Below are 21,036 nucleotides of genomic sequence, written 5' to 3' on the forward strand. Positions count from 1 at the left end.
AATAAACATTTTTCTGTTTTCTGTAAAAAAAGAAAAAATATTTAGGAGATTCACCTCACTCCTCCCCTCTCCCACCCCCTTCTCTTCGTTTCCCCCTCCGCTCCTCTCGCTATCTACTTTTGTTTTCATTGCCTGCTTCCTACAACAAGTCAGTGCTTCTTCCCTGTCCTCTCCTTTGTTTACATGGCCTGCCTGCTTTCTCCAGCAAGTCAGTGCTTGTTTGTTTTTTGTATAATTTTGAGAATTTTCATGTCTTGTTTGATATTTGTGAGCTTATGGTTAGTATCACCCATGTGCTGTCCCATGGTCGAAAATCTGTTGTATTTCAGGGCGTTAACATGCTCTAAGTATCTTGTAGGGAAGCTCCTACCTGTTTGACCAATGTTACATCCGTTACAATTATTACAATGGAGTCTATACACACCTGATTTGGTGAACTTATTGCTGTGATAATTAGAATTGGTATTGTTTAAAATATCTAAGTTTCTGTTACAAGTTTTGAAGGCTATTTTGATGTCATGCTTTTTAAATATGTTTGCGATTTGGTGGACTTGTATATTATTAAACATAAAAGTACATAAAAAAATTGTTGTTTTTTCTTTTGTTAAGGTGGTTGAATGATAGGGCACATCTTGTACAGGTGGTTTTTGAGGGAAGTGTAGGTGGTAAGAACGGTAGGGATAGACCAAGATACGAATATGACAAGCAGATTAGAGCAAATGTAGGATGCAGTAGTTACGTAGAAATGTAAAGGTTAGCACAGGATAGGGTGGCATGTAGAGGTGTATCAAACCAGTCTATGGACTGATGACTCAAACAACAACAACAACAACAACAACAACAACAACAACAACAACAACGTGGTTGAAGGTTGGTGTTTATGTTTATTACGGAATTTTCTCTAGCCATTAAATTTCCCTATACTGTGAATGGTGTTTAATTCATTTTAAAGTTATTTTTTTTAGACAGCAGGATGCTAAAAGCGCTGTGTACCATACTATCGTATGCTGCACATTTATGGTATGTGAGTGTATGGAATCCTGATAGATTGTGTTAGCAGTTTGCATTGGTTTTCGAAAAATCTTGTAGCTCAATGAACCGGGTTGTCTGACAATCATTAGATCTAAATAACCGAGTTATTTATCGTTCTCTGATTCTAGTGTAAACATGATATGTGGGTCAATGTAATTAAGATTGGATAGAGTGGTGACGGCATCAGCTGCACTTTCGTTCATGATCAAAAGTACGTCATCCACATATCTTGTCCAAAAAATAATATTACTAGAGATGATGATGATCTTAATTTGGTGTGCCATTTTGCTGGTAACTGGTATTGTCGAATGTGAAATAATTGTTATTCAAAACCATTTTTAGAATAGAGATGAAATCTTGAATTTCTAGTGGGCTCAGGCCACTGTGTTTATTTTTGAAATCAGGATGCTTGGGTACATGTTAACAACATCGAAGGAATGGAGAGAATAGTTGGGTTGAATAGTAACATGATTTAGTTTTTCAACCAATTCGTTAGTGTTCTTAATGAAATTCCCAGATAATAATAAATGGTAATTACTTTTGAGGACATGTTGGATGAAGTGAAATTTTATACGAAGGACTGGGTCTGTAATTAATGATGGATCGAATAGGAACATCAGTTTTATGTACTTTGGGAAGTGCTTTGGGAGTTGGCAGGCCAGGATTCATATTAATTATTTCTTTCTTTGTCTGTTAATAGACATGATGCATTTTTTAGTGTTTGTTTAAGCTGATGCCGAATTTTTATTGTAGGGTCTCTTTTGGTTACAGAAAATGAGCTGTCTGAGAAGAATTGTTTAGTTTTCTCTATGTAATCTGACTTATTCATAATAACAGTGGAGTTGTCTTTATCGGCTTTTGTTATGATAAGATCACTGTCAATGATTTTTTTTCTTAAAATCTAATATTTGCTTTTGTGTTGGGAGTTTAGTTTGGCATATATTATTACAATTGGCACTGTTTACTATTTATTGGAATGGAAGGGTTTCTGCTAGATATAGAGTTAAAGATGTTATTCAGTTTCTTCTTAGCTTCAAATCTCATTTCCTCTTGGTTATCTACCGGCATTTTACTGAAGGCTAACTGTGCTTCCACCGTAGTGGTGATGACGTCATTGAGAAGGTTGGAGGAGGGCGAGTTGTGTTTCAGACCCTTGCGCAATATGGATGTCTCAACATCATTTAATGTCACTCCTTTGTTTACATTGCCTGCTTCATACAACAAGTCAGTGCTTGTTCCCTATCCACTCCCCTGTTTACATGGCCTGCCTGCTTCCTCCAGCAAGTCAATGAGTGTTCTACATCTGACATTACAGGTGAATCTCATAAATAATTTTTCTCCTTTTTAATTTCTTTGCTGTATGTTCATTCATTCCTAATTCTGGCTATAATTTCCAGATTTACGTCTTTGCCTGAGGTCCTAAGTCAACTTAAAGAATCATAACCATAATTTTTGTTATGTGTATTTTAATGTTATAATCATTCCTGCAACATTGTCTTTGTCTGGTATACATATGTTTTAGTTATCACATAATCTGTTTAGTTTTTATTTGGATGAAGATGGCCACTAACTGGCTGAAACTGGTCCCAAGAAATGTATATTATTTACTTAATATATTGCATTGAAAAGGTGGACCCTCTTGTCTTCAATACGGAACAAAAATGAAATTTATAGCTTATAATGAAGATGATAATGGTGTAATTACTGGCACAGGAGGAGAAACAGAAGCCGGCGATGTTGGAGCAGGGGAAGATATTACAGCAGGACATAGTATATCTTCCTTACCTTCTGATACAAAGGGTCTAATGCATCTGTTTATCGAAGCCAAGTCCTTGAGGTTTGATGACTTGCGGAAGGTCACTGGTCAGGCGGTGGATCTTTTGGAAGAATGGTGAGGGGAACTTCGTCAGAAACTATGGATTTCTTTGTCAACAATACACCAGGGTGCTCATTCATATACACGAAGAGATGTATCTGTGTTATTTGTGGAATGTTTTTCATTCCAGCATGGAACTTGTTTTGCCAGTCATATGTAGGAATTGTTACATTTCCAGATTCTGTGCCAACAGCGACGGAAATAATAAAGCTAGGAACCTGACAGGCGACATTAATTACATATTCAATAACTGCATTTTCATTTTTCTGGAATGCTCTCTTGAAACAACCAAAATACAAATCAGGTTGAAACTTTATGTTCCCCACGGGCAAAAATGAAATTTTGCAACTGCTGTTCTTTCCTGTCATAACTCTCCACATGAGGTATCTCATTAAGATGATGTTTTTATTTTGCCTAACACAGTTATCAGCATGGAGTTCTAAATGCTCCTTACCGAATGAAAACATTTCCAAGGAGTGATGTACAGTATTTACTCCCTTTACCTGCAAGCACAAGCTTCTGGAATAATGTACAAAACAAATTTGTTAAGTGGTTCATACGCTACAACAATGAGACCCACTTTGTAGCCGGTAAGAAAGAAAATTGGTCCAACTTCTCGTGAATCGTATGGTAAGTGCACCTGCTGGGCAAAATCAAAACTATAATGCATTGTGCCTTTGTATGTGTTACAGCTATGTCACCCAAGAGACAAAGGAGTTTCCAGTTGCCTAATCCCTCTTCTACAATTTTTATGGTGTTTTTATAAGCAGTCCGCTCCGCTTGGACGCGATTACGATAATGTATAGCCTTCTCCATCAGATTTCTTTTTTCTTCCTCATCCATAATGGGCAGTTTCCCTATTACAGTTTGATTGCTTCTACATGTCATACAAAGATCAGTCTTGGGGTTCTGAACTACTATGTTACTGCAAAATGTATGCCAGATGGAATACCAGGACGAGAGTGATATAGGAATTCTCTTACAAATGATTTACAACTGTCAGAGTATAATGTATGAACATACTTCTTAGACATGCTTGTTGAGAGAAGCATGAGATCACTTCTTCGTATTGCAGGGATCCAGCCTGGCATGACAAGTGCATTATGTTCATTGAAATTATTCATGAAGTTGACTGCATGTTTACGATTATCAAAGGGAATAGACTTTATGCAACAAGTCTTTAATACGTTTCGGTGAATTTTAGGCTGCACCTCTTCTTTCTTAAATTGTTCCTTTAAATTTTTTAGCCTCTTAGAGCCACAAGCGAATACAAATTGAAAGAATGACTGACACACCTCCTGCCCTCTGAAGTGATAAGTTGTGTTTCTTTCCTGTCATAGTTTTTTCTCTTAGTAGCCATCGTCATTGGCTGGTTTTGTACCAAAGCATTCATCGCACCCACCATTAATATGTGGTGGTGACTGACATTCTCCACAACTGTAATCCATTTCCTGTCATTCTATTCTCAAGGAATGAATGAAGCTTTTGGGAAAAAGACCAGCATAATTTCCTGTACAGCCACAAACCTTGCCTACAAATTCTTTAACCTCCCCCGTATATTCAGAGGCTGTTTGAACTTTGGGGACATCATGTAGAACACTTACGTCCACGACAGCAGTATCCTCCTGCAACTTGTCTGTTGTGGAAATTTTAAAAGGTTCACTTTCCTGAAAATCACTATCGTCACTAGAATTTTCACTTTCAAACTCAAGGGATGCACTGAAGTAGTCTGAAATAACATTTGATAGTTCCAGCAGCAAGTCACTGTCTGCATACTGTTTTAAAGCTTTTACAATAACATCTGCTGCATCACTAGGCACTGACATAGTGAGAACTATTACTCCTTATTTTGGAACCTAATCTATTTTAAAACTTTTTAATAAACTTAAGTTCACTATTATAAGAATAATAAAGAATACACCACACTTCTCCACACTACGAAATACACTGAAAGATTGCAGCTAAAGTTTATTTATCATAAGATATCCAAGTCATCTTATGTTTGCGCAGTTGGGAGCGCGAGCCAGTGTGCGGAGCCTCGCTTACGATGCAAAAATGGTCCCTTTTCTTAGTATTAAATAAACCTCATGTTTTAGCAGTGATTGTCAGAGAGATTTCAAATTCACACAGTGAAGAGATGACGGTCTAAGCAATACATAGGCATCAAAAAACGAAAATTCGAGATTTAATTACCTTGAGTGGTTTTCTACAATTATTTTGTGAACTGTTGACTGAGAAGTGATCCCTTTTCTTATGATAAGGTAATACCCGTCTCCCATAATCTTGGAAATCATAGATTAGGTAGAGGGTATTGTTTATCGTGATCTTTACTTAATTTGTGATACATGCAGTATACAGAAGTTAACATCCTTCAGCTCAGTTGTAAAACAGAAATAAATCAAAATAAAACAGTGTCCGGAAAACATAGACGATTTAGAAATTGAACAGAAAAAGATTAGCCTGGAATGAATGGTGGAATTATTTTAATAAATGGAACTTTAAAAGAAAAACAGAAACATCAATGAATATTAATGTAATACATGGAACTTTAAAATGCAAACAAACATCAATGAATATCAATATTGTCTTTTCAGACTACTGAGAAAAAAAAAAAAAAAAAAAAAAAAAAAATCAAGCCACATGCAGACAAATAGAACTACTACGAAAAAGTAGATGCATGCTATAACTCAAATCTAAGTACCTAATGGCTCTAAACTTCACCAGAGTTATACTGTCTAGGTTACCATAGGTACAATTCTGTTCCTGACTGACATATATATCACTTCTTTTCCTTCCACCAGTTTCCTAATCCACATTCCCCTAATAATGTTAATTAAATTTGCAATTCTGCCTGGGTGCATCCATTCTCTGTTCAATAACTTTACAATTGTATATAGCAGATTTTTGTTATAAATTTTTCTTACACCCTCTTCATCTATAAATTTATCAGGTATTTGCCTTATCTGTAAACAATCTTTTATAAGGTGTGTCCATCCCATTTCTTCAGAACACAGTAAACATTTATTTTCATCTCTATTTTGTCTATATGCTTTACCATTTTTGAGTATCCCCACTAAACGCCATATTATACCCCTCACTCCCTTATTTGTTATAATCTCTTTATTTATCCTCATTCTCTCACCTACATTACAAAATTCCTCTAATGACCTCGTACTTTTACACTGTGAAGCAATACGTTGCTTTTCAATATCCGTAACTCTTAAAACTCTTTTCTTTTTCCTATTCTCAGCTTCTCTACACAGTTCCTTTCCCAGTCATATCCCATTCCTTCCGTTTCCAAAATGTTTCATACCCCGTCCACCCAGTATCCTTGGTTCTGATGTTTCATTTGGTGTTGGTAGGCTATCTGTAATACTTCGCCACCTGATCCCAGCTTCAGTCTCAACCAATACTTGATTATCTTTTTAATAATATCTGCCTGCAGACTTACATCGTTGCACGTCATTCTCACTCCACAGTTAGCCGTACAACTGGGTAGTCCCATAATAATTTAGCAAATCCACTCATAATTGCATAAAGTGTATAAACTCTCCCTTCAACTCCCCAGATTTCCACTCCGTACAACACTATATTTAACTAAAGCATTAAAAACATTTTTATATACTCTGTAATGTGTTGGGCATCTTTTTATTCAATATGTTAATGGCTGATAGTACACTCATACACTTTATGGCATCTGGTACCGTAACAGATGTCACCTACTTCATCGTTCAACCTTCGTGTCCATTGGCCAAATGCTGGAGCTGTACCTTAATTAAGGCCATGGGCACTTCCCACTCCTAGCCCTTTTCTATCCCATCATCGCCATAAGACCTATCTGTGTTGGTGCGACGTAAATCCACTAGCAAAAAAAAAACTTTGATCGCATGTCCTTCCTCCTCGCCTGAAGGTGAAGTATACTACTGTTTCTTGGTAGAATCACTGCCTGGATTATTGGAAAATGTTCCTCTGGGTATTCCGCAGCGAATGTGGCTGTGTCATGATGGCACACCACTGCATTTCACTCACCGTGTCATGTAGCACTTGAACAGAGATGCCAACTTTCAAGAAAGGCAATTCGTAATGCAGCCGTTCGGGCACGCGGGGGTGGGGGTGGCGGATGCGGTGACCGTAGAATTTTTTTTTTGAGATCTTACTAACTTACATATCATTGAAAAATCAATGAACAACATACAATTCAACCAGATATTAAAGGACTGGCATATAAGGAGTGTATGATTCTTACCTGCTAAAGTAAAAGGTGATCTGCAGTACATATCTGGGTGGAGGTTAAAGGATCATTTTCGTTGTTGAATACTGTAGTTGCTCCCTTAGCATATTGGAGTTGCTGTTTGGTAAACGTACACTGGTGGCATGCTTTACCTTTTGATATCATGTGGATCCTCTGCACTAAAAGAGCACTTAACAGTTCGGTGTTCATATTAGCACGGAACTCAGTCTTGTTCTTCCTCACCATAAAAATGAAAATCCACAGCCTGTTTTCAGTCATTCGACAGGCTCAGGGATAGAATGAAGCCCCATCTAGCGGCGAGGATAGGAATTGTGCCGGCTGCCGAAGCCTGTTGCACTCCTCTGGGGCAATGATTAATGAATGACGGATGGAATTAAATGATATCGGAATGTGTTGCTGGAATGAAATATGACAGGGAAAACTGGATTACCCGGAGAAAAACCTGTCCCACCTCCGCTTTCTCCAACACAAATCTCGCATAGTGAGACCGGGATTTGAACCACGGAACCCAGCGGTAAGAGGCCGGCGTGCTGCCATCTGAGCCATGGAGGCTCTGTTCTTCCTCACCATCCGCAACTGAAAAATCGCGGCTACACACACCACAACACGTGTGAATGAGATTTTAAGTAACGCAGTAAACAGGACCATTCTTTCGAGTATTCCTCCCTAAATTATTGAACTATTTTTGGTTTAGTACTAGCGTTACTAATCACGGTAACGTCATCACACGTATTTTCCTGCACAAGAAATCACTTCATTATTTAAAATTTTCGCATTTTGTAACACACGATTAGCATATATCCTAGAAGAGCAATATATGTAAATTTGGCAACCAAAATTGCAATGAATACTTCTTCAACAGTCAACGCACAGTATCCACAACCACAATGAAACAGAGTTTGTCACCACTTTGATGACAAAAAACAAAGACAAAAGAACTCTCATACTTGCATGGAAGTCTGGTCATGTGACGAACAAAGACAACAAATCCGCAAGATATACCACTTCACAGGTGCCTATTTTTCCGGTACTGGAAGCACACACTGGCACACACTGCGTTCGGCGCGTGAAAATACGAAATATTCTTAAACGAGGGACAGGAAAGGGGTAAAAATTGTTACTGAAAAGTCTGAAAATAATATTCTGAAACTTCAAGCTGTAATGGTATTCCCTGTGAATCCTTTTGAACGCTTCATACACTCAGATTTAAAAATCAACATAAAATCGTAATTTGTGGTGTGTGATTCGTAAAAGTGTAATTGTGATGGGTAATTCATAATTATTACGATTGAATCGCAGTAGTTGGCATCTCTGCTTAAATGATCATTATCCAGGGAGGTGGGTAGGCCATGGTGGGGCAGTTACATGGCCTCCGTGCTCGGCCGATTTAACTCCCATGGACTTTCCTCGTTATATGAAGATCGAAATAGAAGTGGGTATACTGAACATTTACTGCAATAAAACCATTGGGCATACTGTTTCTTTCATTCAGTATTTAACTTGTTTTACAATGTTGTAAGTAATAATCATGCAAGATCGTGTGGCAGCAGCAATGCATCTTCACACATGTTGAATACTAAAGAATGTTACTGCGACCAACAGATAAGAGAAACGATGGGTTGCATTCCTTGACAGAAAAGTGTGTCTTAATTACTGTGTTCTTGTACTGTGTGCTGTGTTCTTAATAAACAAACTGTGGATATTACCTGTAAAACACAGGGACAATTCTGCGCGAGTCAAATGAAGAAACTTATGGATTCATTACATCTGCCCCCGTCTATGTCTATCATACACCCCACATCCCCTCTCTTCCCCACTGCACAGCAGCAGGCAGTGGCTTGTTGTCTGGCAAAGTAAATGAGAAGAGTTAATTAATTTGAATCGTGTGCCTGTAAGTAGCAAAGTAACCTCACTTTCTCAGAAAGAAACATTTTCTCCACAAATCCGATTGTGCTATCATCCTTTATATAACACGACGAACATCTGACCTGTTGTTGGTATACCTGAGATACACACTGTGTCAAGATTACTGATTTCAACAACAATATTCAATAATTCATTATCAGATATGAGAGACCAACAGTAAAGAAGAATTTCTCCTGCAGGCAGTGAAGCCCAACTCCCGGCTAATGTATGACAATATTTTAACATTGGGTTCCTAAAGAGGTTCTCATACGTTTTTTCCAGACTGTACCACCTCCCGATTTAAGGCTAAGAATTATAGATATTTTGCTGGGAATTTCAGACTATTCATCAATCACCTCAATGTCTTGTTTTGTGCCAACCTCTTCATTCCATCAAACTACATCCTGTTCCTTTTCTTTGTCTCCTGCATCATAAATAAACTCTCCCTCTTCAGAATTACTATTTAGAATCCACCCAGTCCATCAAGTAACAACCCTGTTCTTGTTCATAAGCTATATCTTCACTATTAACTACCAATTATTATAATACATTTGAGAGACAGTTTCATTCAGATAAATAGCTCTAAATCACACAGAATTTAGCCACCAAGTTAAGTTTCTACAAAAAAACTTTTTAGATTACGTTTAACATATTTGGCATGAAAAACCTACAGAGAAGCAAGAAATACAATCGGATTTATTGTAACAAGCTATGGCACTGTCTCAACAGACCCAAACTAGTAAAATTTCCCTTCACAGAAAGACCACTCCCTTTCCAGCATAGTCATCATAACAATGGATGAGGAAACACGAAGCTATGGGCGGAATCAGGTTTCTATCCCACACCTCCACCAGCTGCAACTTTGCACCAGCACTGGGAGGCTAATACTGATTGTTGATGATGATGATGATAATAACGAAATATTGCAAACAGCTGACAATCATAATGATTAAATATGATGGACTTGCAAACCAATGGCAAATCTTGCTTCGCCCAGAAATTCACCCCCCCCCCCCTCCCTCCCTCCCTCTCTCTCTCTCCCAATGTTAGGTATGTTAATGTGTTCAATGAATGCTTCTGTAAAGAATTATGTAAGTTCTGAACAAAAAATGAGACACTGAAAATTTTACGAGGAATTTAAAAAAAAACTCCAACTATGTAATATTCACTTGAATACTTTATCTCCAAATGTATTTCACATATCTTACCTTCCCTTTGCCTCAGGTTCTTCTGAAGTTGAACGATGTTGGCTGGTGTCTTGACGAGCAGTTACTTTTTGCGCACACACGGAGCAAAACCAGTCACCATGAGGAATACGCTATAAAATATGATAAATCTCCCATCAGAATTTAAGTGAAGAACATGAATAACACTTCAATAAAAAGTAAAGCTATATTATCATAGTCTCAAATAAGCCATCTAATGGTAGGGAAATATCACATTAGATAATAATTTTCCATTTAAAATACGAGGGGCGTTCACTATATAATGCAACAAATTTTATTTCTGGGTCAATTTTGAATATTCCTGCTCAGTCTCGTAGAGTTTCATCAATTTCCGATGGGTGGCGGCACTATAACTAGCCTTCAAAATGACGTCTGTAAAAGAGGTGTGCACCAGAAAGCTGTTATTGAATTTCTTTATGCGTAAAACCATGGCATCACAGATATTCATAAGCGCTTGCAGAATGTCTACGGAGACCAGGCAGTGGACAAAAGCACCTCAAGTAGTTGGGCAAGGCGTGTTTCATGATCACATCAAGGTCAAGCAAACCTGTCTCCCACGTGCCAGCAAGCTGCACACAGCTGTGACATCTGCGAAGTTGGAACGTGCAGACACCCTTATTTGAGGTGACTGACGGATCACAGTCTAACACCTCGCTGCTAAACTTGACGTCTCTGGCGGTAGCGCTAACACACTTATCCACCAGTTGGAGTATTCGAAGCTTTCTTCCCACTGGGTTCCTCGACATCTAATGGAAGAACATGAAGAGCAAAGAAGAAACATCTGTGTGGAATTGCTTGCTCGTTATGATGATGGTGACAATTTTTGTCAAACATTGTCACAGGCAACGAAACATGGATTAATCACTTCGAACCTGAAACAAAACGGCAATCCATGGAGTGGTGCCATACCAACTCTCCCACGAAGGAAAAGTTCAAAACCCTACCCTCAGCTGGTAAAGTCATGGCTACGGCCTTCTGGGACTCTGAAGGGGTTATTCTGTTTGATGTCCTCCCTCATGGTGAAATGATCAACTCTGAAGTGTACTGTGCTACTATAAGGAAATTCAACAAATGACTTCAGCATGATTGTAGCCACAAAAATGCAAATGAACTTCACCAACAGGAGCTCACAAAACTCCAGTGGACTGTTCTTCCTCATCCACCCTACAGCCTGAATCTCACGCCTTCTGACTTCCATCTGTTGGCCCAATGAAGGATGCACTCCACAGGAAGCACTATGTGGATGATGGGGAAGTTATCGATGCACCACGACGTTGGCTCCAACATCAACCAGTCGAATGGTACCATGCAGGCATACAGGCCCTCATATTACGGTGGTGTCAGACTGTAGCACTGAATGGAGATTATGTTGAAATAGGGTATTATAGCAAAATGATCAGGGAATAACATGGTGTATTTTTAACCCTCAATAAAACCAACCTTCTTTTAGAAAAAATGTGTTGCATTATATGTACTGAACTTCCTTCATACTAAGAAGGAAACTGTTCATACTGTCGCACCGAAATCGACAATGAAATCTAGTGGAGAGGATGATGGTCCATAAGAAAACAATGTACAAAAATCCAGCTGCCATTTCGATCTCTAAGGTCCTGAAATCGATACGAAAATATAGAACAGAATTTCACACGTTAGCGTATAGCTCGACATGGACAGCCCTGGTGACCAGCTGAAGTGACCGGGTTACCTTGAGCTTTCCGTGCTAGCCAGTTGACACGTTCCTTTGAAGGAGCAGTCATGAATCCGGCTAATGTTCTAGAGTATGCTTTACGTTATTTCTGTGAAAAGGGTCTCTCCTATTCCCGTGAAATAACTTGGGAAGAAAGGGAGAGAGGTTGACATGCATACCAGCCAACTTTACAAAACAAAAAATAAGGAAATTTTGATATGAAAATCAGGAAAAATCAGGAGATACAATTGGTGATAACGGCTTATTCTACATGTCTTGCACAATACAGTACTATGATATATTTATAACACATATTGTCTCAAAGCCCGACTGTTGCTGTAACGAGGCTACAAGGCTAAAAATTACACGTTTCTATTACCTCACAGGAAATATGTGAGTGAGATGATCAGTCTCTGATACGCCTTCCGAAAATAGTATGAACTCATGCTCCACACATGTGAATCGGTCATGCACTTAAATGCCATTACTTAGCAAATGCATAGATTAATATATTGCATCAAGTGCCCACGCGACTATGCGAAGCGCAATGCTATTTGTAACAAATAACTAGCTGTTGTGCCTGTGCATCGCTACGGAATTTTCAGAACGACTGTCCTTATAGTTTTCCTAACTGAAGTCAACAAAGGTCATTACAATGACGTCAGTATGAATGCCATGATTAAAAGTAATGCTGTCATATGAAATATTCGATTTAAAAAAAAAAAACTGTAAATTTTATCACTTTTAAAGAAAAGTACTACAGTGTCAATCTAACAGTTCAAAGTTCCAGAGCTAGAATGACCAGGCCACAGACAGCCGGGAACACTCCTGTGTCATTTGATTGAAGATGATGCTTGTTGTTTAAAGGGGCCTAGCATCTAGGTCACCTGCCCCTAATGGTACAAAATGAGACTAAATGTAATGACAATTTAAAAGTCCAAAATCATCCACTGACCAGAATTCAAAATGTGATGATGAAGATCAGTGGATCCAACCCGCAATGCCCCACATTCCCAGAAACTAGCGTATTACTAGTATTACTGACCAAGGGACTGCTCTAGAGCACAATCCCGAATCCATGATGGTTGTAGTCTACAGGGGTCAAAAATCCAGATAATCAGCCCCCTCATAATGGTACTTATTGTTAGAAAAGTAGAACCACAGTATTTGTCATGTTGCAGCACTAATCAAAATTACCGTATACTCACGGTATTCCACACATTATGGTACTACTCATAGGTAATGCAATATGGACATTTAACACAGACCTATGGTGTTTCTCACGTTGCGCCACCATTTACAGGCAACGCAAACCTATAGTGTCCCTCACATAGTGGGAACTAATCATAGGTAAGACAGACCCGTGGTGTTGCTCATAGTGGTAAAAATTACTGGTATCGTAAAACTCACCCTGATTCAGACACTGTCATTACTAATCACAAACCTATTGTTTACCTAACACAGTGGTACTACGCGCAAGTAAAAGCGACCCATGCTGTGCCCCGAGTGGTGGTACTAATTATAAGTAGTCTCATGGTTCTAATTCAAACATCCCTAGGTCACCTTTTGTATTCGCCTCTTATGATGGGCAGGGGATACCATGGGTGTATTCTTCTCCTGCATCCCCCATCCACAGGGGTGGTTGTTTTTGGTCCGCCAGAGCTATTTTATTTCACTCAAGTCTGCCGGCAAGCTGGTTAGGACCCCTCTATTCGCCACCTGGAACGCGGCACATGGTAGTATCACCTCTCCCCCTGCTATACCAGCGTAGCAGGTTCGTGGTTATTTCATTTAAATGTGCATACTGCTCATTCCAATCACTGCCTCAGAGTAGGGATCCAATAGCTGGAATACTGTGATGATCCAGTGTGTTACGTACCAGTAGTATCAGAAAATTTATGAACCAGAGGAATGGCATGCTAAACAAGAGAGAGATCTAACTCCCCAGCTACTTCCCGCCAATATTCAGGCAGGCTGTTATACTAGGTACGCAGCAGTAATCCCATCTATCGCAGATAAATGGCAGCAGAATACACAAAGCACATCACAAGAAACAATGGTCAATGTAATGTTATTGTTGATCAATTTTGTGAGCTATCTATATTGTAGGCCTTCACATTTAGTTTTCTTCCGACTCTGTGATATTAGAGCATCTAATGTAAAGTGAGTCGTCCTTTCTTTTATGACCCCCCCTCTTTGTGTTATTATTCAAGTGATCGTTCCTTCATGACTTTTCTCTCATTCTTATAATCATCTTCACAATATTATTATAGTCTGTACGGTAAAACTGAATAAGACATAAATAATCAGAAATTGTACTCTCTATAACTTTTGTTATGTAGTAATGTTCAATATGACCAATTAGATAGGTAATTAGAAATTAAATTTTTGCACCATCCCCTAAACTACCATTTCGAACAGGGTGAATAAAATTATTTATAGCGTAGACTGTAGTTCCTTATTCCCTGACTTTATACCAATTTTCATTAAATTCTGTTCACTCATTTTCTCGTACCTCGGCACTGATATGGACTTAGCAACAAAAATCCAAATTCATGAATATCGCTGTTATCATAGCCGGTACAGTAAAAAATGTATAAGACATAAATGACAGGAAATTTAATAACATTTAACTTTAATTATGTAGTATTTATCAATAAGGACAATAATAACATAATATGTTGAGAATTACATTTTAGGCCTTCCCCTAAACTACCATTTCACTCAGCATGAACACAATTATTTATGGCCTAGATTGTAGCGACTTATTCCCCGACTTCATATACCGATTTTCATTAAATTCTCTTCAGCCGTTTTCTCGTGATGCGCGTACATACATACAGACAGACATTACGGAAAAATAAAACTAGCATTTCCTCTTGGGACGGTGGTCACGATCGGAACAGAAATATCATTCTTTTTAAATTCTGAGCAATCTACAGACACTTTTATTTTATTTATATTGAGATAAATTAAAATTAGTCAGAATTTCTCCACATGGCTCCTAAAATCTCTAGAAAAGCCACTAGTCGTTATCATTGAAATTCTGTCACTAAATTACTAAAAAAGTCTCCATATATAGCGACTTGTCTCTAGAATTGACTAGACTTGTAGACTGATGTGAACGAACACGAACATAGCACGCGAGAATGAGAGATTGACTGTCGATATACGCGTTGCGATATACAGATTTCATTACAAGATATCAGAATTAGATTTCAATAAACATCGCACATTCTAGCACATTTCTCGCATTAATTAACGTAGATACTTCGTTTGAAAGCGGCCAATGAGCGAAGGACTTTCGGCCAGTAGCGTAAAAAAGCTGAAATGGCGGGATTTGAAAACAAATTAAGTTCACCAAAAAATAAGCTAAAATCGGGAGAAATAATAGAATAATCGGGAGGCGGGAAAAACTGTCGAAAATCGGGAGTCTCCCGTCTAAATCGGGAAAGTTGGCAGATATGGACATGTGATCGAACTAATTGAAAATCATCCCATGGGTGCCAGCATCGTCTCCGAATCATGTCTGGAGAGAAATATGGACAGTGAAAGTGACAGTGCAAGCAGCATCACCTCATCTGCATTATCTGAAAAAGAAGGCAGCACACCATTGTCAGGAACAAGACGTGTTACGGATCCGATTTTGAGTCCCGAATCTGATTCCCGTCAATCCACTGAAGAGATACCGCAGTCACCTAGTCTACTAGTTCAAGCTACGCTTCAGTCCACAGAAGAAAGTGAAGCAAACTGTAGATCTTGTGTACAAGAGGAGAGCTGTAAATTTATGGTTAAATAAGTGGGTTAAGAAGCGGCTTTCATTAACAACTGTCCGCAAAAGCTGTTGTAAAGTGATGTCACTACGACAGCTGTACAAGTGGAAGAACCAATCAGAATCTCCATCAGTAAGCCCCAATGAACACAGGAAATTGATGCAAACAAAATTATTTTCTCACTTTACAGAAGCAAGAAGACTGAAGCGGAATGTATGCGATGAAGACCTGCGACTGTGAGCCTTGGAAATTTCAAGAGATATTTCAATGGGCAAATTTCAGTGTATGTGCTAGTTGGTTGAGGTGTTTTAAGAAACAGTACAGAATAAAAATGTATAAAATTACAAAATTTTTATTCCGTATGTATCTGCAAGAAGATGATGAAAAAGATAGTCGCAAAGAAATTTGTGGATACAGCTACAGAACAATTTTTTGACTACACCCCTTCTTCAGTATACAATACTGATCAGAGTGGTTTTGTGCACGAAATGAAAGCGAAAAGGACTGTATCATTTGTTGGTGAGAAACACAGAGAAACAGTTGCTCAATCAGTTAGTGCACTCACCCATTCGCACACAATTATGCCTACAATTAGAATGGCCGCTACTCTGTTCCTGAAATTATTCATTGTACCACAGGAGGCAACTGGAACTTTCAGTCAGACAGTTTCCAAAGAAATGTTTCATGTTACAAATAAAACTGTAACAGCCACAAAATCAGGGAAAATAGGGAAAAAAAAAGGAATTAAAGTAATGGTTTAAAGAATTCCTCTTCCCATTTGCGGAAGAGAAGTGTTTGCTACTGCTAAATTCCTGAGCTATTTCTAGTGATAAGAGCTATCTTGAAGTATAGAACAGTATAGAAATTCTCCAGATACCTTCCGACACTACAGGAAAAATAAAGCCCTTGAAAAGTTTTACTTCCAGCAGTGGAAGACTTTGTATCACTGCTTAACAGACATTGTGCTGACTTGTGAAGACTTTCAGTTTGATGTTCCTCAGAGAAACAGCATAATGAAAATGCAGTCCCATTCATTTTCATTTTTTTCAAGGGCATGATTAAATATTCGTGGTTCGCAACCAATTATACAATGGAGACCTCCCGAGTTCGAAGTGCCTGCGAAATATTGTCCTCAAACACGTAAAGCCGTGCGTTTAGGGGCGCACGGCTGTGAGCTTGCATCCGGGAGATAGTGGGTTCGTACCCCACTGTCGGCAGCCCTGAAAATGGTTTTCCGTGGTTTCCCATTTTCACACCAGGCAAATGCTGGGACTGTATCTTAATTAAGGCCACGTCCACTTCCTTCCCACTCCTAGGCCTTTCCTATCCCTTTGTCTCCATAAGACCTATCTGTGTCGGTGCGACGTAAAACAAATAGCAAACACGTAAAGAAAACTGTGAACAACAATGTGGCCTCAAAGTGCATATTCGTTGTGCATGGTGCTAAAAGTATTTGTGTTTTTATCACGCGATTAACGCACCTCAATTATGTTTCACATTCCTTCCAGAAAAATAAAGTGACCTTGGTGCATGGCAGCCTGCCAGTTCATTCTCTCTCTCTCTCTCTCCAGCACAACTGCAACTTCACTCCGCCGAGCGCCGCACGAGCTAGCAAGAGGTAAGGGTTATCCAGTAAGCTGCGTTGTCACGGATTTTGTATCAAAATTTCAAAACCTTCCAGTTCGAAATGACAGCTAAATTTTTGTACATCTCTATTTTATGGGTCTCCTCAGGGTCATTGCAAAATTTCATTGTCGATTTCGATATGAAAGTATGGACAGTTCCCTTGTAAGAAGCAAACACATGGGACAGACCTGATCACATAACCTGATGCTGATCACTAAATCTATCTGGATTTGGTAAAAACATACAATAAGAATAATAATAGTAATACAGTGAAACCACGTTAGTGCATTCCTCAATAACGAGTTTTCCCGCTTCGCATGTTGTAAATTCAAAGTCCCGGTTCTCACCATATTAAATCTATATAAAAATACCTCACTTATCATGTCATGAATTTCCGCTATTACCGCTTAGTACGATCAAAGTTTTCCTACCCCTGAAAATGTTATTTGTGGAAGGAACGTGATTTTCAACTCGGGCATGAGCCCTCGCCACAGTTGAGTGACAATGGGAAAAGGCCTTGAATTCTTTATCTTTACAGGATAAATTGCACCTTCGGGGAGCAAGCCATTAGCCTCAAAAATTCTTAGTTTAGCTTGCTGGTTAGCAGTGAAACTACAGACTAACACAATGAGCCCGTTTGTGCTTGTATTTTGCATTCCATTCACAAGTTAGAAATGTATTACGTGTTTAGTTGTACCAGGTAGCAAATACTTGGTCGCGCGATAGCCTACACCTGGAACATCATCGTGTAAGATTACCAGCGTGGTGCATATTTGTCTTGTGATAGCCTAATTATGGATAAGGGAAAAGTCATGAAATTCCTTACTAATGAAGACAAAATTGAATTCTGTCAGCAGGTCAACTGGCATCCACATCCTGAAGCTTTCAGAATTGCCGTGAATGTTGATACTCGGACTTTCCAGTTTCGACTAATCACTCAAATTTGTCTTGGTTGGTCGAAGTTTCGTTTGATGCAAAACAGCGGCCTAAGTAATTCTGTTGCAGTTGCACATAGCCGTGTATAACCTTCAAGCCATTATCTAAGTGTGTGATCAGAAAAATAATGTTTAATAACAAACTGGTCGGAAATAAAATGCTTCTACTAACTTTTGTTTTACAAAGAGTGTGATCTGCAATAATACTTTTGATATTTTTATGGGATCCGTTCAAATGTTTTCATATTTGTTGTTTGGTGTTTTTAACACTTTTCAGTGCACTATTATTTTATAAGCTCCAGCAAAATAAGTTTTCATATTTGTTCTCTCGGGTTTTTCACAACTTTCTAATACTTTCTTCTCATAGAGTTTTCACTGCACCCGCGGATATATGACGTATAGTCCCATTATGTTTCCATGTCCCTGTTAGATAGTTTTTATTTGTGTATTCAATAGTACATTTTCACGCTTATTATTGTTATTATTATTATTATTATTATTATTATTATTATTTACTTTCCACTAATTGTAGTTGCAATTTAGGGATGGTGAATGGAGAAACGGCAGAGCCCCACATACACAAAAGTGCCTTTTCCCCTGTCCCCTGCAGAAACATCTTAAGAAGGTTTTACTCTAATAATATACATTAAACTTTACTTTAACAGCTGGTCATCATCATCACTGTAGTGCTACTGAAAAAAAAAAAAAAAAAAAAAAAAAAAAACCCCTTAAAAGCATTAACATAGCATCGGCAGATCATTCCATATACATTTCATGCATTGAGGTAAACTTGGATAAGCGAGACAGGTGTTTAAACTGCTGTTTCACACAGCTGGCTAACATAGAAGGTCATACTGAAAATGATAAACAATACTTCATGAACCATGTCAAATTTTGAAATGCGATATACACCAACCTAATCTAACAACTTCTCTCGACTTTTCAATAAAATCACCATTTCGTTACACATCCTTTTCCACTCATCTGCAGGTTTGAAAATACACTTGTTGCAGAGCTCCGTAGACACTGATGTTCTAGTTCCTGTATGTTCTCAGACATCTCGTAGGATTAACATCTGTTCCATCACAAAAATAAAATGATATTGTAATAGTTGTTCAACGGTCTCTAATCAATTTTACAAGACAGTTACTTTTTAACAGTATTCATAAGTCATTTCCAATCAGGTACCTGATCTATTCCTAAGGTAAAATATGGCTGATGATGCCTACTATTGATAGGCGAAACATGTACCATCCAATGCATTAATTTTATGTTAATTTTGATAAGGTCAAAGTCCTAATTTTTAAGATTGTATTGTACTGAATAGGTGAGTAAACAATACAAACACACTAGTGTTATTTAATACAAATACTTTCAATACAGATCCAAAAATGAATTTTATCACATGTAATATCAAAGTCAACCAGGCAAACGTTAAAATGAATAAGTATTTGAACCTTAGAATAAAGACCAGTAAAATCTCAAAAGACATAACATTTCTTAAAAACTGCTTGAAACGAGGACTAATACTCAAGTTCCTTAAACCACTACAAAGGAAAAACAGTCCATATCAAAAGTCAAACGGCATCCAAAATAAAGTAAACAACATATGGCTGAGAAATGAAATTAAACAACTGTACAAGAAAAAAATCATTCCTAAATTTGCAATTATACCAGACGCATTTGACCATCTCACATTATACATCTCCACATGAATGGAGTTCTGTACTTAGATCCACCGACTATAAACTGTCTACTATATTACATAGAAAACAAAAGACACTAAACCACAAGCTAACTTGCTTACAAACAGCCAAACCCAGAGCCCTCAATCAGAACAGGAACACCAGCTTCCCTACCCCTTTGTTAATGAACATTCCCACTACAATTAACTTATCTGACAAAGTTTTCTCAGATAGTAAAATGGATCTCTTCAATAAAGGCATAAAATATAACTGGCCTAATCCACAAAAGGTTGAAGATGTAATTACCACCATCGCCGAGACCAAATCTAATATTAACAAAAAGATTCCCTTAGAGAAACAAAATTATGTCAAATACGAAATGAAAGAGAAAATATCTACACTCATCAATGATATAATACCTAACATTTATTCTTTCAAAACAAAATCTATATATATATATATATATATATATATAAAATAAGAGTTCTGTCTGTACATTGTTCAGAATTTGAAAATAATGGTATTTCTGTATCGGTCATGTCCACAGTAACAAGAAAATGCAATTTTTACTTTTCCGTAATTTCTGTCTGTCTGTATGTATGTGTGTATGTACACGCATCACGAGAAAAGGGCTGAAGAGAATTTAATGAAAATCGGAATGTAAAGTCTGGTGATGAACCGGTACAATCTAGGCTATAAATTATTTTAATCACGCTGAGTGAAATGATAGTTTAGGGGAAGGCCTGAAATTTAATTCTCAAATATTTATCTTATAAGTGGTCGTGTCTTAATGAAAATCGCTAGACAAAGATGGGAAATAAGTCGCTACAATATAGGCTATACACGCTGAGAAAAATGGTAGTTTAGGGGAAGGCCTAAAATTTAATTGAAAAATATTTATTAGTGGTCGTTTCTTCACGAAAATTGGTACGCCAAGTCGGGGAATAGGTCGCTATAATCTAGGCTATCAATAATGTTATTCACACTGAGTGAAATGGTGGTTTAGGGAAAGGCCTGAAATGTAATCGATATATATAAA

At 38.0% G+C, this 21,036-nt stretch overlaps 1 protein-coding gene across 2 annotated transcripts in view; it reads right to left on the reverse strand.

Annotated features, from left to right (window-relative positions):
• Acf (ATP-dependent chromatin assembly factor large subunit) overlaps positions 1–21,036 on the reverse strand; it is a 711,969-nt gene that overhangs the window by 100,936 nt on the left and 589,997 nt on the right. For both annotated transcript variants that reach the window (XR_011017808.1, XM_068226116.1), the window contains exon 20: positions 10,274–10,383. Coding sequence is in view for 1 of the 2 variants with exons in the window: in XM_068226116.1 (XP_068082217.1) it covers positions 10,274–10,383 (110 nt within the window). In the remaining variant the exon portion in view is untranslated. The remainder of the gene's footprint in view (positions 1–10,273; positions 10,384–21,036) is intronic.

Source organism: Anabrus simplex, chromosome 2, assembly GCF_040414725.1.
Source record: "Anabrus simplex isolate iqAnaSimp1 chromosome 2, ASM4041472v1, whole genome shotgun sequence".
NCBI lineage: Eukaryota > Metazoa > Arthropoda > Insecta > Orthoptera > Tettigoniidae > Anabrus > Anabrus simplex.